Genomic DNA, 21367 nt, shown 5'->3' on the forward strand with positions numbered 1-21367 from the left:
TTTAGTAGATGGATGATTGCACTTACAATGTAGGTAGTCAGCAAGGTCGCCCCCATTGCAGTACTGAGATTGGAAAGAGAAGTGGGTGGGGGATGAGAGAGGGAGAGGGAGAGGGAGAGGAAGATGCCATGAATAACATTAGGAAACACGGGTAACATGGAGGGCTGATGTGTTACCACGGTATCTGACATCACCTGATCTCTGAAGGATCCAAAAACAAAAAGATCAGAGAAGTGACTTGCTGAAAAGTGGCATGTTTACAGGTTTAGAAACCTGCTCTCGTTCCCAGAATTAATAAGGATGAGCCCAAGAAAGGACAGGGTGTGTTATGACAGGTATGGCTCTGAAAGGCTGCCTCACAAGTCACAGGCTTTTCTATACAATACAATTAAACCATTCAAATAAGTAGGACAAGTTATGTACCAGTTCTGTAGTTTATTTCAAGCTATGTCACAAGTATGTCCCACTTATCTAATGCTGTTTTTAGCCAGCAACTACTAGTTACATTCTTTTTTTTCCAATTTGGCCTATTGTAAAGTTCAGTGCACTTTGAAACTCATACTATGTCATCATTTCTGAGGAAATACATTCATTTATAGAGGAAAAATCCATCAGACAGATCAAATAAATGTCATAGTTCTTTTGACACTGTATGATGTTGTATTTTTTTTCTTTTATTATTTATTTGGACCCCAGGAACATTATTTTTCCTGCAGTTCACTGCAGAGCACTGCATTTTAAACTCCCCAGGCTGAGGGGAAAAAAACCCAAAACATATGATAGATTAAAACGAAAATACTTCAACAGGAAATATTGTGTCAGAATAAGAAGAACTAGCATGACATGCAATTCTTGCCATGTCTTCCAGGAATTATCTATGTGCAGAAAGCATGTGTTTTAGTGCTTAAACTAGCGAGGAAAACCTGCTCTGAGGTTATGTTTAGCTCATGTTAAACTTGAATTCAGTGTTGTTTCCTGGTACCTGGACAGACACGTACACACACACACACACACACATACACACACACACACAGACACACAAAAGGGTGTTTTAGGCCAAAGTCCAAAGCACTTAGAAGATTCCCAAAAATGATTTCCCCTTTGGCTCTTTATCACAGGTAAATGGCACCAAGCCACAGCAAAAACCTTACGACATTTGTTGACTGGTAGCCGTTCAACCCCCTTGATGCCTGGGAACACAGCTATTTATAACCTGGGCTCTGTCAGAGCTGCCTGTTAAAGCTGAGACAAAACAGCACTGAGCAAGCAAAACCAAACATCAGAGCATGCTTACCTCCATTACCAGGTACACTGAGCTGGCAGTTTCCTAAACAGAGAAGAGATAAGAGCGGGCATGAACAAACACATGTCAGTGACAGACAAAGGGTGGAACAGGTGGTACTTGTGCTCATTGATCATGTCCAAACAAGCTAAGCTGTTGATTCAGATTGGAGAAATAAAGTGAAAGGAAGATAGCAGCTCTGTACAATAACAGTCTTACAATATTAGCTGTGTAAAACTGAATCTATCCCAGCAGCACTGGGGTCCTACAAAACATGGCCGGTTTATGGCTGTGAATTTTACACACTGGGATTAGAGCATAGTAAAAAGTAAACACCTTCCTGGTGTTTGTGACAAAAAAAGTGAGTCCTTGTTGAAAAAGCCTTATCACATGGCAACAGACGGCTGCTGTCCCCCACTCTGACCTCAGCTCAGTATCTTGTTGAATCCACAAGACTGTCTCTATAGTTCAGCTGAGTCAGGCCTTCTGAAGTCTGGATCTGTTGATGGTAGACAGCAACCAGACAACAGACCAAATCAGACAGAACAGACCAGAGTCAGTCAGTTTCAGTCAGAGAGCCAGCCAGTTTCCATAGGCTCTCTGTCCAGCAGCAGTGCAGCATCACACACCACTGTCAGATAAAAGTTTGGTTTTGTGTTGAAGGATCATCCTAAGGCATCATGGTTAACAGATTTATGATTTGCACTAGACCAACAACATCAAGAAAGCTAACTGGAGTGAGGAGTTTGCAAATCTGCAGTCCAGTCAATGAAATAAGATTGGATAAGTGGGTTAGAGCTACTTTTGCTGTGTTTCCACTATCAGAGACTAACAAGCTGTATACCAAGTACTTTCCTTAACCATCACCAAACATAGTCTCCAGGGTTGACGTGGACTGTTCTGCTTTGTTTTTCCACTGTATTTTCTCTGTCGGTCTCTCTTTAGATGAAGGAGGGGGTGCTCCCCTCTCACACATGCAGTCAGCTGTGTGTTTACACATGGTGTTTGTAATGCTAATGCTTGAGGTGTAAAGACAAGGACATTTAACCAGTTACTGGTGACTGCTCTGTGCATACACACACCCTCCCCCCAAAAATTCCTGGTACTTGATTTTAGCACTACCTCCAAAGGGGGCATACTCTAGTGGAAACAAACGCAGAACCTGTGATGAGCATTACTTGGTGGAATACATTTCAGTAGGTTCCTATAATGGAAAAATCCCTATTGAAGAAACATTTTGAGGTTGTGATTCACAAGAAGCATCTGCTAATGTGAACACTGCCTTTCAAAAATAAATCTCAGCAGATTTATGATCAAGTACTGCAGGGAAGGGTTACAAAGTAATCTCAGAGTTCACCTTTTCATCAGTCCACAGTTAGACAAACTGTCTACAAATGAAGAGGATTCAGTACTTTGGTTACTTTCCCTAGAAGTGGACTCCAAGCTGACTCCAGTGGAGCAATGTAGAATGCATGTTTGCCAAGGAGTGCTATTACACTCTACAATGCTACTAGGACTGATGAAACTAAGGGTGAATTGACTGAGGAAAGGCAGCACTGGCTCAGTAGAAGTAGGGGGATGCAGCAAGACAATGACTCTAAACATGAAAGTAAATCAACTACAGAATGACTTCAAACAAAGAAAACCCTCATTCTGGAGCAGCCCAATCAGAGCCCAAACCTTAACCCGAGAGACAAGCTATGGAATGAGGTCAAGAGAGCCATTTCCACCAGACATCCATAAGAACAGGGCTAAACTGAAGTAGCTCTGTGAGGAAGACTAGTCAAAAGTCCTTCCTGAATGTTGTGTAGGTTGATCTGCAGCTACCCCAAGCTGCTTGTTTGATGTCACTGCTGCCAAAGGAGGTTCGACCATTTATTAAACCCAAGGGTTCACTTTTTCCACCAGCACTGTGAATGTTTTATGGACATGTCCAAAAAAGAATAAAAAAATGATCACTGTTTGTGTGTTATTTGCTTAAGCCACATTGGGTTTGTCTAATATTTATGACTTAGCTAAAGATCAGATCACATTTTATGAACACTTAATGCAGAAAGCCAAGTAATTCCCTCGGGTTTCCATACTTTTTTTTTGCCACTGTGTTTTTCTTGCTAAAGCACAAGGTGTACTGTCCTCAGTGAGGACTGAACGGGTGTCCTCTGTTTCTCACTGAGTGAGTGTGTCTCTTAACTAAACATTACATGTTGCCACCTCTACTCAGTCCATCTGTCTGATATTTGCACTTGCTCAAACAGCAGATGTTTTGTTTGTAGCCTATACTTCCACAGTCTAGCTCTTCTCCTTTCCCATTCTGAATGGCAAATACTGATAACGCCACCAAATAACCTGAGTTATTTCACTCACACGCGCAGAACATACGTGCTAGTTGGACGTTGGCTGTGGTCTGTGCGTTGTTTTCAAGTGTCAATGTTTTAACCTGACTGGCCCAGAAAAAGCCAACATGAGGCAACGCAACAGTCGGCCTTTGTCACTGTTAGTTCTTTCACGTCGGCTTGGCGTGTGCCTTAGAGCCCAGCTCAGATTATCTTCACTGCCCAGAGACAGGTGTCACTGTGAGTCAATATAAATACAAGAGAGTCACTAGTTTTTGAGGTCTGCGGGGGACGAGACAGGACAACCAGTTGCAACTGCTTTTCTTAAAGCTACTGATGAAGAGTTCTTCAGCTAAGCAGTTAAATCCCTACTTGTCACCAGTACAACACGGTGACTGTGCTGCAGCTGATTGCATATCACTGGGCATGATTTTTTGTAGCCTTCTTTCCACAATGACTAAAACAGAAAGGGGTAAACTCAAATCAATAAAACAAATCTCCAAATACAGGTAAATAAAACATGAGATTTCACATGGAATAAAAAAGGTAAATAGCCCAGTAAAAGAACACAGTGAGACCAGAAATGTTTATGTGAAAGCATAAGAAGAAACAATCAAGCAGCAAGACTGATTGTCCACTTTTTTTTTTAATACTTAGGCATTACAGAAATGTTCTAAAGCTTAAACATTTATTCTAGACAATTTTCTCCAAAACAGACCATCCCTAGTCTGATACTGTCAGTTTGCAATATTGTAGTTAAATGTTACATTAATTACATATATATAATCTGTGCATTAGATGGCAGTGAGTTGGTCAGGGACCAAAAAAGACAAAGAAACACACGGTGAGTGTGTGTGGGGGCAGGGGGCTATGCTGTCTAAACTGCTCAACTGGTTACTAGGCTACAGGCAACATCACCATGACTGTGGACTCCTATTCATCACCTTGCAATGCAACACCTTTTTTATTCTGGTACCTAGCTAAAGATTTAATAGTAGTATTTATATCTGATTATGTAATGTACATATGCACAGGTTATAAATTTAACTGCATAACATGTATTCTGCACCCTTGGCACATGATTTATGCCAAGAAAAAGGGGATAAACTCTTTGAGCACAAATACTTGAGGCAAGTAAAACATGAAGACAATATAATTCCTAGAAAGCCCTAATCAAGGCAACTTGCAGGGCCAGGCAACATGACAGCAGACAACATGTAAACAAGGGAAATGATGGCTGAGTGGATGGATGAGTTTGGATTTGCTGTACATGGAAGAGCAGAAGAAAACATGTCTGTACAGGATGAAACAGAAACTGCTTTTCAGAACAAACAACTGTAGCAAAGCCTCATTTAACAAGCAGGGAAAACAAAACCGTTCAAGCTGCATGAGAGAGAAGTGGGTCATGTGGAACAGTACGTCTAACAACCCATCTGCTCTGTCTGCTCTGTGAGCACAAACTGATGGGAAAACAAGGACAACAGAAGATGTAATAATTATGTAAACAGAGCGCTGGACACTCTGCAGTCAGCCTGTTCCCAACGCTGTCTAGATGCCAGTTGCGAGTGTAGTATTACATACCTGAAAGTCCAGTAATGCAACAATATTTTCATGTTTCAGTTCCTGCAGAGTAGACAAAGAAAATCATTGTTTGCTTTGTATATCCTTCATTTTTATGTTTGCAATCTCAGGAAAACTTTACTTTTATTTTCAGTATATTATCTCCATGTTCAAGGAGATAACTATGTTGGGAAAATCGCTGCTCATATTTCACTCTAACATCTGGCACATCTCCAGTTCTGGATACCTCTGTGGTTTACCACTGCTGGTGTGGACACATAATGTAGTATTGTTTTCTTTGTTTTATATGTTTGGGTGGGGAGGTTGTTTTGTTTTTTTGCCCTGGATACCATTTTGTTTTATGAACACTGCTATTGCTTATAATAATGTTCTAAGTATACAGTGACATAATATCTGGAAACCAGGGAATCCTTGTAAAAGATGGACTTATCAGAGTTCTGACTTACCTTGAGTATTTTGATCTCTTTCCCCAGTGTCTGGGATTTGGCCAGGTTCTTTTTGTTTATGCATTTCACTGCCACCTCCCAGTCATGTTTCTAGAAGGACACGTTACATGGTGTATAAAACTAAAGCAATGCACAGTATATGTTACACTATTTCATTGCTTAGTAAATGATGAGCTACTATCCACGCACTATAGTACAATTTCCAGTGTGGTTTAGTATGTACACTACATTTTATTCCCCCCAACATGCATAGGCTGTCAGACTGACAGACTCTACCACATTTATTATACTTGGATGTCTAAGGTGTTGCACCTAAGCCCATATTTATGAACTAATGTCAACTGTTTTGTCTATAGAATTTGGTAATGATTATAACCTGCAGATACTGTAATCAACCAGAGGGTCTGGATAGTATAAAGTAGTTTTGTAGAACAGCACTTGACTCTGTATTCTGTTACGTAAACTCTAGATGTTCTAGCCAAAGTTAATATAATGTCTTTGTCAGTGTATTTTCTCATTTTACAACATATTTCAATGTATTATTTTGTGTCTGTTTTGCAATATGTGCTCTGTTGTGGATTAAATGTATCTCTTACTAATCAAGGAATAAAAATGCTAGAGGCCTACATTTCCCCTTGATGTCCAGTTTATCTCAGAAGAAGAGATACATGATATTACCAGGATGTAATCAAATTGCTATAACATAATGAAAATGTATATTCCAAGACAGGATGTGTTAGGCTGTGATATGTTTCAACATGTTTACTAATGACCTCAATATGGAGCTTTCTAAGAGGAACAGTACATATCTTCTGGCCTATATTCGATATTGCCACAATTAGCGCCGTGCCTCATCTTTATTATAAGCCTGCATTATAACCTGAACATGCACTGATAAATGGTGTCATAAGTATTTAACATGTACTTTAACGTTTTATGCAATGGCGATCTGTTATTACTGTACAAGGAACATCCTGGATGTGCTACCAGGCCTCTTAAGGTCGTACAATGAAAACAAATACACCAGATGGCTAATAAAGGCGATTTTCTCCTCAAAGTACAACAAGACCACCCAGGAGACTTAAATTTCGTCTTTGTTTGCGATAGTGTACATTTTTACGTTGTAACATAAATAACAGACACGGACAACGCTTACCTCTCGGTGTCTACCTTTGAAGACTACAGCAAATGCGCCATGTCCTATCAGGTCCTTCCGACTGAACTCAAATTTCCCCACCGTCTCCATCATTTACCAAAGTCTAATTTTATACTACTATGACCTGGACAAATGGCCAGGTGGCTTCAGATCGTCCTTCTCGTTATCAAGTGCTCCTTTCTCCTCTGTCAAGTAGGGACAGCAGCAGGGATGTTCACCACCTCTTTCACTTGCCATGAGCTGCCTTCCGAACAACAAACTGTCCCCTTCTCTCATGTTCGCACGCATGGGTTTTGGAGTTTAACTCCTAACAAAGCACTGTGATGATATCCATCTCTGGGAGTGCGGCCAAGAGGAAGTTAGCTAGCTTAAACGGGAATCGGGATAGACTTGTTTTTGTAGCAATCTTTAACGTGCCACCTTAACAGCAGCTCGCTGCGTTATGTTTATATACAGGAGGTCCTGACTTCTGTCGTCTGAAGCGTCCGCACGGCGAAACAAGTCCTGACTGTAAACTTTTAAACAATGAACAATGTCTAAGAACCGTCAAAGACTGTGAATACTCTCCACAATCGCTTACAATCAGCAAATGACTTGCTGAGTGTCGTCGATGGTCCCAACAAAGCAGACTGTACTGAGACTCTACGAGAGAGCGCATGCGCAGCGCAATTACAGCTGTTGGCTTGACGTCAGCCGACCAGTGTCCACAGATGTGTTAGTGCAGCCTATGGTTGAACGTGCGTATAGCAGCGTAGGTAAAATAATTTTACGCGTAAAAACATGGCACAGGAGTGGGGGGGAAATATCAAGATATCAAGATAAAAACTCCGGAAACAGGTAGTTTGCAGTTATAATCATATAATTGTTTAAAATAATAACATAATGTTAATCTACAGGCTATGGAATGTTTGAAAGGTTTTACAGCTTACTGCCATTTCCATGCTAAACATTCTTTTTTCCTTATCAACAAAACCACAGCACCACAGCCTGAGCAAAACATATGTTTTTCTTATACTCACCACTATTTGGAGAGGAGGGCTATGACCATTATCATCATGATCATCATGGGGCAGTGAATGTTTCCACTCCACTTTATGTAGAAGTGTCAGTTTTGCATAATCACTGTATAATCTTTTTTTTTTTTATTAGAAAAACAAATCTGTGGATTACTGAAGAGGATGGGGGGAAAGGTAAAGAATAGAAACTGTACTCCATTTTCAAACTCACAGCTGAGGATAGCAATATCCACATGCCCGAAGGGAGTAAAATGAAATAGGATCACAAAGGTAGAATGAGGAGGGAAGTGAAAGGGAATGAGGCGAGGGAAGCCTGTTGAAAGTTTAAATGGAGAAAAATAACAGATGTGGTTAACACAGTGAAGACAGATTGAGTTGACAGAACAACATGGCAGACACAATGGGAGATAAAACACAAAATTACATGGACAGCTGCAAACTGAAGAATCAAGAGATAGACAAAAAAAGCACAAGAAGATCTAAAGTGCTTTCATGAGGGAACAGAGGCTAATGCTTACTATATATTGTTCTTGAAATTTACTCAAATTGTAAGCTTAACATTTCTCTGTGTTCAGAATTAAGTAAGCAATATAAGTTCTGTTTCATTAATACTTCAGTAACTTTCCAGGGTCTCTTTTAAAGTTGGAGGACATCTGAATGAACATTAAATAATGACATAAAAATGGAGACCCTTAATGCAAAGGAGGAAATAATGTTCAGGGTCCTGGCCTATATAGAGAATCATAACTGTTTAAATAACCAAAACAAAGGGATAAATAAAGGGATAACTATTATCTATAACCTCAAATCAAGGACTTAACTATCAGGGTTTTTTTTTTTTACAGTTCTTGTGTAATTGCTTTACAGAGGGTATAATATAACAATGACTCTCTTTACTTTTTACTTTCCCCTTTTTCTTTTTACAGTATATTGGCCATAGACACATTGACCCACTGTGTTAAATGTGCAAACGTTAATGAGAGGCTGAATCTAATGCAAGTTGCTTTTGGTTTTATTTGGTGGGCTAACATGCTGTACCTCTGACAAATATATTTCATTATCATATTAGATTGTTCTTGAGACAAAACTCTTTCTACAGTAAGGTGCAGGTGATAAAGGTGTAAATAATTTAACATCACAGCCATAGCAAAAAACAAAAACAAAACAAAAAACAAAAAACAATAACTGTGATGTGAATGTATAACACAGAATTCAGTGCACATACTGTGTGTCAGTGTGAACAAAGCTTTTATTAATAACAATGCATAATATTATAAACACAGATCTTAGTTTGATATTTTTGTCTCAGCAGCTCATCTTTGGGAGTTGAGTGTTTGGGACATTTTCTGTACTTTGAAGTGCCAGAGGGGGGCGGTAGAGGACTGAAAAAGGCAGCAGGTCAGAGTTTCACCTTTTCATGCACTCTCAGTGTCACCATTCTGATATTAGTTTTCCTAAAACACAGAATGATATGACATTTACTGAGGAAATGTCAGTGACAGTATCACGAAACTATAACTAGAACATTGTCTGAAGTTACAAAAGAATAACTGGAAAAGTTTATTTAAAAATAATACTCGCACATTGTTAAATACCAGCTATTTAAAGTAAGATGTTTTTAGGATTTAAATTTTCTGATATTTTGGCAGTGACAGGGCCAGTATGATCACCTTGAAACATTTCACTCTCTGGCCACTCTCATTCAACTGGCAAACTGATTTATATTGTAGCTCATACAATAGCCAGATATTGTATAATACTGCTGCAGTATTGGGCAACAACACTTCTGCATGCTATCATAGATTAGTCATATTTGTTTTACTGGCCAATTCCCATCCATAGTGCACCTCTGACAGAGGGCTTGAGCAGAAGCTGTGATGTGTTTGTATATACTGTATGTAAAATGATAATTAAAATTGTCCTCTATAACTCTTCTGTATGTTTCACTGTATCTGAGAGTTTGACTATATAGGACACATGGTGTATTTTGCTGTAAGCAGCCCACTAGCCATCGATGCAGTTGTCCTCTCTGGCCCACATTAAGTCTCTACTAGTGACAGCTAGTGCAAAAGCCTTCAGGTGTTCTCTAGCCAGCAGTGCCAGAATATACTGTACTTGCAAACTGCATACAAACATAATGTAACTTGCCAGTTAAATTACACTTTTAATGCAGTATTGTCACACACACACAATACTGCACATCTACAACATCAGTATCTGAAGTCAGACTGAAGCTGACACACATGTAACCACACTACTACTCACACTCACACAAATACACAGGGGTGCCTCACCTCATTATGCAAGGACATAATGACCATCAGTGCACATTTTGTGTGTGTGCAATGCATTTTAAGTGCTCAGCCATACTAATGATCACTGAAGGACAACTATGCATGTGAAAAAACATACAACCTTAGTTACAGACACAAAATAATGTTATAACATTTGTTTTATATTAGTTATAGCTTTCCCTCAGTCCAACCAACATTCGTTCTCACTCTTAAACTCGCATACCTTTTAATGTTTTATATCTGGAATGAAATAGATGAAGAATTCATTGTGCACGTGTGTGCTTTGTAGGGACATTTTAAATGTCCCACAGTGACACTGTGGGGACTTACCACCAATCTAAGAACAATACCTAGTCCTCAGTAGGTAAAGTTATTGATTAGTGTTAATTAATCAATACTAAAACAAACAAATAAACAAACAGACAGACAAACACAAAATCAAGGGTGTGAATGTGTGTCACTGCATGTTTGTAGGCCTGAAGAATGTAAATCTCTTCATCATGGCTTTTCATACGTCTTTTATTGTTATGCCAGCCATCACTTCAACTTTCTACTTTGACATTTACTATTAGTGCACTACACACACACACACATAGAAAAGAAGTTCTGTCTCTATAGCTATATTTCTTGGTTTTGTTTTTTTGTTTTGTTTTATTGCAAACCACTTTGAGCTACACACCTTATCTATGTTTTAATTTATGCTTATTATGGGAGAGGTTGTGGCATTGTGCCCTGCTCATCTCTTCTGCCTAACATCAAACATTATACTGCACACTTGGTGAAAATGTTGCACAGCTGACTGGTAGCCAACTTTTTCATGTAGATGGATAGCTACTAATCTTATCGTGAAGGTCACTGCTGTTTTCAAACTCATCTCCGCAGTCAAATGAACTTTTAAATCTTGATCAGCATAACAGCTTTGTCTGCATACTGCGTGGCTATGCTCAAATGTGTGATCTCTGCCAATAGGTCATGCCAGATAATTAAACTGAAAAGTTGAGGGAAATTCAATATGTGCTATTACAGCTGAGGGAGCCTTGGTCTCAGGGGAGGCTTTGGTATTCATGGGATGTATGTAAAGCTTTTTGAAAGCATCGAGTAACCCAAGCTCCTGCTGGAAACACAAGATGTTAAATGTATCAGAATGGACTTCTGTGGTCTCATGGTACAGATCAATACAATATTAAAATGGCTGCATGAAGGGATTCCCTGATTAATGCTTTCAAAAGTGCTGATCACTCTCCACTCTTAACCTATTTTTTTTCTCAATGACTAAACTACCAGATGGCTTTAATGCATTTGTTCTTAATCATTATCAATATCCAGCTACTTGAGGATGAATTCGGGTTCAACAGAAATGTATCTTGCCACAGATATGACCAATAACACAGTGGGATGTTCATTTTAATTTTATGTATCTGATTAGTCTGCAAACTACTTAAAGGTAGAGTTGGCAATCCTTGAAAAACCAGCATTGAGAAAGCTCGATTTTGAAAGTAAACAACTGAAGAAATCCCACCCTTTCATTCTGACTTCTCTCTAAAGCCACTCCTCCAAAACACAGCACAAACTGCAACGTGCACTGCCTGACTATTTACAGATTTCAGGAAAATAAAAAATGCCCCCAAACAAAACAAAACTGATAAGCATCTGTCCAACAGAAATACAGCCACCATGGCATCACTTCTCAGCCCCTTTTATTCTCTCTGTTGTTGCCATGATTCAAAAGACACACCAATGTTAATTCTGGTTTGACTTCTTACAGCATCCAACTTCTTTTTATTTGTAACTTTCTCGAATATGGTCTCCATTTGGAAACAAAAGCTGCTGTAGGTACCTTCTCTGCCATTGCTCACTAGCTTTAGCTCTACAACAGAACATGTCTGTCTGCAACATCATGTGTGCTTGACTTACGCACTGAGTGCAAGGGCAGAGTGCACACAAGTAGAAAATAGTCTGACAGGCAGGTAGGCCATCCAATTGTTTTGCTTGGACCGAGTAAAATTACTGGTCAGGCTTTATTCAGCCCTGCTGCTGCCACAGATGACGGATTTTATTCTTTATGTTGTCAGTGCATTTAATCTGTTTTATTCCTATTTATCTCATTTCACAAAGAGCATTCCTTTGTCTGTCTGCATTATTTACCACCCATTTATACTGCTTATTTTGCATTGTTTGCACTGCTTGCTGCTTGTTAATACTGCTCATTATGTTATTACTAGCCTTATGTTGGTTTACTGTTTACTTGCCCCTTGCATGGGGATATGCAAGTCTTGTGATAAGTATCAGCTCATGGTGCCTAGAGTTCGGACCGAAAAAGGGAAACGGGCTTTTGGATTTGCCGCTCCCTCTTCGTGGAATAGTTTCCAAGCAGATTTTAAACTTACTGAATTATGCTCAGTTAAAGCTTTTTATTCTCTTATGGCTCTTAGGCAACAGGACTCTATTGGTCAGTGTATGTGTTTTTAAATTGGTTATATTGTTGATTATTGTATTTATGGTTTTGATTGTTTAAATGTTTAATGTTTTGATTTGTATTGAAACTTATGTATTGACGACATGTGTTGTTGACCTCTTGGCCAGGTCACCCTTGTAAAAGAGATCATGATCTCAATGGGTTTTTTACCTGGTTAAATAAAGCTGGTTAAATAAAGAGAAGAGTGATGTACATGCATAGTCAAATTCCTCATGTGTCCAACACACCTGGCCAATAAAGCAGATTCTGATTCTGATCGATCTGTTGCTATTGAGAAGTAGTGAGAAATTCAAGGACTGTGGCCACAACAAAGGCTTGGTCACCCCAGTGTCTGCACCTGGACCATAGAACTTCTAAGTGGAGCGGATTTACTGACAGCCTGTATATCGTATCTACATGCTTGCACATTTCTAAACCTTTACATGCAAAGCAGTACAACTGGTTTGCTTTGCTGCATTAATGAGACACATTTGACTTGCTACCTGTTGGATAATAAATGTGAACACAAAGGTTTAGAAAAGTCATGTGCTGCTGTTTATCTCAGGGGTCTTAGGGGCATTTTACAGGCATCACCTGATAAAATGTGTCAATTTGTTCACATAAAGGCCAGGCCCCTGGGCCAGATAGATCAGGGCCATCTCTGCTCTCCACCATTGTCCTGTGTTTGGCCTCTTTAAAATTCTGTTGCTCACTTTGCCTGTGTGTAATAATAACATCAAACTGCCTGCCCTCTCTGATCTCCATCTTCAGCAGAACCATGGCAGAATAATAATGAAATAACTGACATCAGGTGTAAGCTAATAGAAAACAAAAAGTTGGGAAATTTAAAAAATATTTTTACTTACATTTTTTTTATTGTGATTTGAGTTCCTACATGACCTCATGGCTCCATATGCTGATTGTACTGGTATCACCTATACTGTCAGGTGACATCTCCCACACTGTCACATCAAACATCAAGAGTGGTGGCAGTGCTCAAACGTTTTGACTGGGTAGAAACAAAGCAGGACACCCTTTCTTCCCACTGTATCCCTTGGCTTGAGAAAATAAAATTTCTGTAAGTTCTTGTGAGGGCACAGGGCTGCCAGAGTTGCATTTGACAAATCTCTCACCATACAAGCTTGAACCAGCTCCTTCTGCAAACCCTCCCCTCAACCTCGCCGAAATGCATCAACTAGGAGCCAGACTTTTGACAGAATCACCTCTCCACAGTGCAGTGACTGAGGGGACAGTTGAATTTTGCTGCATGAGCACTCACAATTACATAGACACAGTTTAACGGAGGACCTCACAGGTCAGTTGTCCATCCAAATGTTCACTGCTGATGATTATATCTAATTTTTCTGAAAAGTACCAGGAAAAAGGTGGGGGGAAATACATTGTTTGTTTTGTGTGTGTTTTTTTACTGTTATAAGCTGGGATTATACCATAGCTCTCAAACCGCAACAGTCACAGCTCAGGGCTTCAAGACACAGAAGTCTTCATTTTAATGCAAATCTGGTTGGCTGGAGCTATTTCACATACTTGTTAGACAGCAATGCCAGTCAAGACCCAGTCAGGTTGTGATGCATTAATTAACCGTGGCTAATGTGGAAATGCTGATTAAATTGAAGTGATTAGTTTTAATTGAACAGTTCTATTAAAATATAAGGCCCTTTACACTTTAGTGATCAAATACTGACATTTAAATACACACTTAAAATATTACGTTTGATTGAAGCAGTGGCTCAGACAGGAACAGTTCAGGACAAACTCCTGAAAAGTGACCCATCCTTCTGTATTCGCCCTGTGGGAGGTGGTGCCCTCCCATTGGCCACTGAGCCACACCAGTTAATTAATACCACTCAAGTGTGTCAAGAGGAGGGATGAAAAATTGCTGCTTAGTGTTGTCACACCACAGCCTGCAAGGCGTGACGCAGGGAGATGCTGGAAGAATAACAATGAATTCAATTTAAACTAACATAAGAATTTTTTGGAATTTCAAAACAGTATATTGAAGCATAACAGAAGCACAGCCTATTACAACAAAACACAAATGGCAGCTCTGTTTGTGCATGTAGTCTTGCAATCGTAAACAGAATAGTAAACAGTCAAGCAGGAGGGTCATTACAGCAGAAATAATGGTTGATCTTTTTTTTTAACCCTTAAACTCAGAGCGTGTGGTGTGGCTGACATAAAGTGGTTTGGATTCCTGAAGAACAGCAGTGACCATTACAAGAGCAAACATGCTTAAGAACATCAGAGTGATTGAGAGCGGCTTCCAGTTGGTGTCTGCGAGCTGTCATGTTACCTTCATCTGTCTTCAAGCCCGGGCTCGATTTCAGTGACACTAAATAATTACACACTCATCCCACACAGCCGCAAGACTCAAAATAATCTGTCTCATTACAAATTCATGTGACCATAGACAGCCAATAAAATCATTCATATTCTTTTATTATAATTAATTTTTTTACAAAAATATTTTACATTACAAAACACAGCTTGAAATATACACAGTCCATTTGGTTTTGCAGAAACCATGGAACTCAAATATCTGTGTCTATATTTAAACTGTAGGTAAATATATCTGCAAGAATAAATCTGCTGGCTGTCACCAGCAGGAGATTGGACTGATAAACAAAAGGCTCTGTGAACTATAGTCAGATCAAAACAATATGGAATCACAACCTATCCATATTTATTACCAAAAACACAACAAAACCAATACTGATTCTGTTAATGACAGGGAATGAGTCTGTACTGGGGGTGAAAAAGATGAATTCACTGAGATGCATGTTCCTCAAATAGCATGAGAGTACAGATTTAAGCAAGGATCATGACATTAAACAACATTAAGAAAGTCTGGGATTTTAACTTTCTAACAGGAAATCATTCATCTCTCTTCCTATATCCCTGCTCGCCCTTTGCTTCGTGAAGCTGTGTTGGATGTTATTCACCTTTCTACCCGTTTGCAGCTCTAAATGTCATTCATTTACCTGTCGACATCCCAGCATGGCATTCATGTGTCTTACTGTCAGCATTCCATGGAGCCATTTATCTGCAAATCTAACTATCTGTCTACACTACATTCCAGGATACTTCTCATCTATCTGCCTTGATACATGCCAGGGTGTCAGTCACCTGTCTAACTATAGTATCTATATTCCCCAGTGCCATTATTTGCCCTGGGTGGAGCCTTTCAGGTGACATTTCCTCTCAGACTCAGAATTAAAATTCTGTTTCATTCTTTAGGATTTGTGCACCTAAACGCCAACCAAGACCACAAGTTTAACCTCATCAGGCATAATTTAAAACAACAGTTCAGCATTTGGGGGAATACACTTATTCTTGACAAAAGTGAGATGAAACAACACCCCAGCCAGAGGCTAGTTAACTTAGCATTGCATAAAGACAAGAAGCAGGGAGAAACAGTTCTGTGCAAAGGTAACAAAATCTGCCTACCACCACATAATCACCTGTAAAACCACGCTGTTTAATTCAATTCAGTTGTATTTATATAGTGCCAAATCACAGCAAAAGTCATCTCAAGGCACTTTACATAGTAAGGTCAACACCTTACAGTATTATAGTGAAAAACCCAGCAAATCCCCATGAGCAAGCATGAGCAAGTGGGAAGACAGAACACTCTGTAACACAAGGAACCTGCAACAGAACCAGGATCAAGGTGGGGGGGCTGTCTGCTGTCTGAGTGGATAGAGGAGAGGGGAAAACAAGAGTATCAATAAACAACAAACAAACACTGGACAGGTTAGTGGGGCCCAGTGATCCAAATCCTAAAGATTCTGGAGCCAGAGATACCTGCAGAAAGGTACAGGGAGAGAGAGAAAGCGAGAGAGAAAGAGAGAGAGAGAGAGAGAGAGAGCACAAACTACAGGCAAAAGGAGACACACAGTTAGTGACATGAACTGGTAGCATATAAATGCATGGAAACTCTAGGAACTGTAAGTAAACCTGCACTCAGAGTGAAGAGTCCTACTTGGATAATATGATAGTATGAGGTCTTTAAGAGCTTGATCATTAAAAACTTTGTATGCTAGGAGAAGGATTTTAAATTTTACTCTGGATTTTACATGGAGCCAGTGGAGAGAAGCTAACATGGGAGAAATATGATCTGTCTTGTCAGATCCTGTCAGGATTCTCACTGCAGGATTTTGGAGGCTTTTTAGGGAGTTACTGGGACATCCTGATAGTAAAGAATTACAATAGTCCAACCTAGAAGTAACAAACAAAATAAAGTAACTACTGTAGTTTTTCAGCATCACTTTGAGACAAGATGCTCCTAATTTTGGCAATACCACAGCTCCAGTTTATGCATGGATTAAACAAACAAGTAAAAACATGATTACTATACAGCACTCAGAGAGTGCAAACCTCCGCCAAGGCAGGTCAGTTCCCCCATAATGCAGTTTAAAAAAGAATTTCTAGACTGGAATAATGATCTGGAGCACCACAATGCTGTAATGGATTGTTCAGTGAGCCATACTTTACCACTCCAAACATTTCATTAAAATCCATTGATTACTTTTTGAGTTATGCTGTGAACCAACCAGAGAACAGCAGTAAAAAATAACCTTCTTGGCAGAGGTAATTAGTGAGCTTTACAAATGCTGGTAGGTGGACTTTGCTGTTAATGTAACTTCAGACAAGCCAAGGCTAACTGTTTCCCCTTGTTTCCTGTCTTCATGCTAAACTAAACTAAACAGCTGTCGCTTTGTATTTGGTGCACAAACATGAGCGCGTCAAACTTTCAGCAAGAAAGAATTTTCCCAAAAATGTTAAACTATGCCTTTATGGTGAATGAGTATATGAGCACATCCCAGCATGCCATTCATTATTAATGTAAACTTCTTATACATGAAAACAATAATCCTCATTTGTGCTGTTGAATTTTTTTTTGATCAGCCTCACATGTCAGTTAGCTTTTCTTACATAGACAGTTTAGTCATTCAAGAAAAAGCTAAAAAATAGAGATCGTGGATCGCATTTGTAATTCAATCTGTAAAGAACAGTACTAGCATTGTCACTGTAAATGCATTGGATTGACAGCTACTAGGTAAACCCTAGTATAATAATATGATAATAATAATATGCACTACCCATACTGCAAGGCAATTAAGATAACCATAAAATGGCATGTGAAATAAATAACAGCAAATTAATAGCAAAACATAGCAATTTTTATTTATATGAACTACATTTTCCAGTTCGGTGTCCACTGGCCTTCCACTAATGAGTCTCTCTTTTGCACCCAGTTTAAAAACATTGCCCTTTGCTTTGGCATCATGACAGTTCAGTGCAGAGGGCCAGAGACAGTGTCCAGAGAGGTGGCAGCAGCCAGATGGGAGATGGGGTGGGGCGAGTGCCTAAAGGTGAGGCGGTGTCAGAGGTACAGGAGCACACCTCGTATCCATTCTCTGCATGGTCTGGGCGATGATGCACATTGATTCTTGTCTCTGTGCTTTTGGGCTCAGTGTCTGGAGAGTCCGACTGCATTTCGGAACACAGTAGCCAGTCTTTTGCGATGAGGCGAGGGTACCCTGCCTCCACCTCCATGTCACTGCCTGGCACTCGCCAGTACTCCTTCTCCTTAAAGAAATAGGACGAGCCTTCACAAGGAAAGATATGTGAGAGGGTTGGTATTAGTCTATGCTGTGAGATAGAGACAGCAAATAACAAAACAGCATGAAGAAAACAATATAATTCAATCCCAAACCTCACACTAGGTGGAGGGATGTCTTAGCCCTTAAGGCAGACAAAGGTACACCAGTGATGCAAAGTAAGTATTAAAATACAGCAAACAGAAACATAATAGCAGGATTATTGAAAAAGGAAAATGTATAACTAACATCAGTGAGGCTCTTTTGCTCCTTCCTTTTTCTCCCCCTCCAGCACCGTTCTCACTGAGCCATTTCTCTCTCCATCTCATCATCTTTCTCATCCATCTCTTAAACCTGTGATTTCTCTATGGCTTCTGTCTCCTTAGTACTCTTCTCATTCAGTGTTCACCATGAGCTGTCACCGCACCCTCTTCACTTCTCCCTCCTCGCTCTATTTCACTATTTTCTCCTTATCCTAGGCTTGTAGCAGCAGCCTAAAGGCAGATAAAGGCTTTGATGAGGCTCCAAATTCACAGGCCCATAGGTGTGCATATGTGAATGTGTGTATTTTGGGTTATATACAGTATAGTACATGCATGTCTTTCCACATAATTGTGGCTTTTGTTGGTATTGTCCTCTCTTTCGCATTTGGCTGCTACCCACACATCAAACAACCGAGAGCAGGACCCATGGAGCTGGCAAAAGCTTAGACACAACATAGACCTCTAAAACACCTGACAGGCAAAAAAAGAGCCTTAACACAATCAGGTGGGAGTTGCTGCAAGGCAGAGAGGTGAGCTGGCTTGTTCCCGCTGAGAGCAGCCTGTGCCAGGTTTCAACATCTACATAAAGTGCTAAGCTTAATCTGAACAGCCAAATGGTGGAAACGTTCCTTAAAGGGGGATTTCATTGGTAAAGGCTGCCAAAACAATGCAAGTTCAAGTGAACACTATGAAGCCCTAAGAAAAAGCCTGCCCTCGGTAATTGACCATAACTGCTTAGGAACAGGAAACAACCTTTCTCTAGAACCTGTGGACCAACTCCAGATCTGAAGCTCTTGTCTAGTCGATGGAAATGGCAAGAACATGCTAATATAAGTGAATTAAAAACATAAGATAAGAAAAGATGTGGCTCAGGAGGTAGAGTGGTCATTCCCCAACCAGAAGGTCAGTGGTTTTGATTCCCGTTTTCCCCAGTCCATGCGTCCATGGGCAAGACACTGAACCCTAAGTTGTTCCCGATGGCCAGGTCAGCACCTTGGAGGGACAGCACTGCCATCAGTCTGTGTGTGTGTGTGTGTGTGTGTGTGTGAGTGTGTGAGTTAGCGTTGCAGATGGCTGCCTCATTTGTGTACCAGAGAGGAATTCCTTGTGTGTAACATACTTGGACAATAAAAGTAATTATCATAATCATATCTCTTTTTGATACTTTCAGTAGGCTAACATATACATTTTTATTGCCTCAGAATATTTTGTTACAAAATGCATTTGCGAGAATGTGTCCAGTATGACATGTCATTACAGAGCAGTTTAGTTTAGTTTGATGCACATTCTTTGCTTGGATTATTACAAAAACCATGCAAGACAGGATTACATCCAAGCATGACAACTACTGTTATCTTCCAGCGCTATGTTGACTGGCAGTAAGCAAAGCATGTGTGTTTGAGCCTCGGTTTAACAGTTTAACAGTGCAACTAATATTGGCATTCAGCTGGGAAAAATAGGATTACACTGGTTTTATAAAGAACAAGTAAAATATGGATTTAGTTATTGACTTATGCAAGTTTTTGACATGCAAGGAGTACACATAAAGCCTTTGGCCTGTTAGAAGTACATTGTTTCATATTTTATGACTCAGTAATTCTGACATTGTCCTTCATACTCCTCTTATACTGCGCAGATTTTAAGGTTCTCAGCTTCAACCTCTTTAGTCAGGTAGAGAAAACCTCTTTGAGCTTATTATTGTAATTAACTTTTCAAGTTCCATTTGTGAGAGAACTATCAAAACAAATCAGCTGCAGATAAAACTGTACATGTTATGTACTTTATTACAGTAGAGTACAGGAAAAACTCTTCAAATGTATCAAACTACAGTATTAACATTCAACTATTCGGTGAACTTCTGCAGTTTGTACACCCCATTAGGACACAGTTTAACATTCAACTGCTTGTGTAGAACTGTGTTCATATAGTATAGTTCTAAGTGGTAGATTTTGATTAATGTTTCTTATTAATCCAAGTCATTTCCCAGTACACACTAACACTGACTCCTCATAATGGCTAATGTCATGCTAATGCTACATGATTACACAGGGCCAGCTGTGAGCTCACACAGACACTATGTGGTGGTTTTATCAAAGCTATGAGACATTTTATAGGAGGATATTTCACAAGCACAGATGTACAAAGTGTGTAACGATTACTGACATGGCAGATTCAGGCACAACGTGCAATGATGATCACATTAATCCGCATCTTTCTATAAAGCTATCCACATTTCAGAGAACAAAGAAGAGTTAAATGGGAAGGGGAAGTGAGAAGAGGGTTTTAAAGGGAGGTGCAGGAGAGTGACAGGAAGGGTAGAGCACATATGCATCATTACACACACTAATTGAAAAATATAAACTAAATATGCATTTGAGCTAACATATTATATTGGTGTAACAATTTTTCATTTAAACTGCTGTGTTTAAATATCACCTTGGGCTTTTTTTTAATGAATGGTCCAATTTATATTGACAAAACTATTTCACACTGTTGGACATCATAGTAAATGTCAGATGGTACTCTGACTTGTACATGGAGGCAATTACAAAAGCCATATCATAAATATAAGGCAACCAACCAACAAAAACAACAACAACAGAATAATTCTGCTCTTGTGAATGTTCCTATTATCTTGATTGTTGTATCAACACTCAGGAATAGTCTATGAATGTTTCTTGTAGGAGATTAAACTGCTTCTTTTCAACCATCTCAGCTTGTTAATTAGAAAGATTCAACAGAGGCAGGTGAAACATGTCTCACAGCTCTGAGACCTGTTATTAATATCTTGCTGATCTGCTCTGCTACACAGAGTTGTCTATAGAACGTATCCATGTGGATCCACACAGTATTGCAAATGTAATACTTGTCTCAAACTGTGTCTAACAAAACTAACATAGCATTATTATATTTCTATTTG

At 39.5% G+C, this 21367-nt stretch overlaps 2 protein-coding genes across 7 annotated transcripts in view; both read right to left on the reverse strand.

Annotated features, from left to right (window-relative positions):
• Positions 1–7466, reverse strand: part of ulk1b (unc-51 like autophagy activating kinase 1) — a 24701-nt gene extending 17235 nt beyond the window's left edge. For 3 of the 5 annotated variants that reach the window (XM_020609810.1, XM_020609807.1, XM_020609809.1), the window contains exons 1-5: positions 6799–7466; positions 5643–5732; positions 5197–5238; positions 1295–1327; positions 27–63 (exon numbers count right to left, since the gene is read on the reverse strand). In XM_020609810.1, the coding sequence (XP_020465466.1) occupies positions 27–63; positions 1295–1327; positions 5197–5238; positions 5643–5732; positions 6799–6891 (295 nt within the window). In that variant the 5' untranslated portion in view covers positions 6892–7466. The remainder of the gene's footprint in view (positions 1–26; positions 64–1294; positions 1328–5196; positions 5239–5642; positions 5733–6798) is intronic. The other 2 variants (XM_020609808.1, XM_020609806.1) reach the window with 1 other exon arrangement.
• Positions 7467–15103: 7637 nt separating this feature from the next.
• Positions 15104–21367, reverse strand: part of LOC109965663 (matrix metalloproteinase-17) — a 101751-nt gene continuing 95487 nt past the window's right edge. For both annotated transcript variants that reach the window (XM_020609873.1, XM_020609872.1), the window contains exon 10: positions 15104–18193. In XM_020609873.1, the coding sequence (XP_020465529.1) occupies positions 17868–18193 (326 nt within the window). In that variant the 3' untranslated portion in view covers positions 15104–17867. The remainder of the gene's footprint in view (positions 18194–21367) is intronic.

The sequence above is a fragment of the Monopterus albus genome, unplaced genomic scaffold, assembly GCF_001952655.1.
Source record: "Monopterus albus unplaced genomic scaffold, M_albus_1.0 scaffold102.1, whole genome shotgun sequence".
Taxonomy (NCBI): Eukaryota; Metazoa; Chordata; class Actinopteri; order Synbranchiformes; family Synbranchidae; genus Monopterus; species Monopterus albus.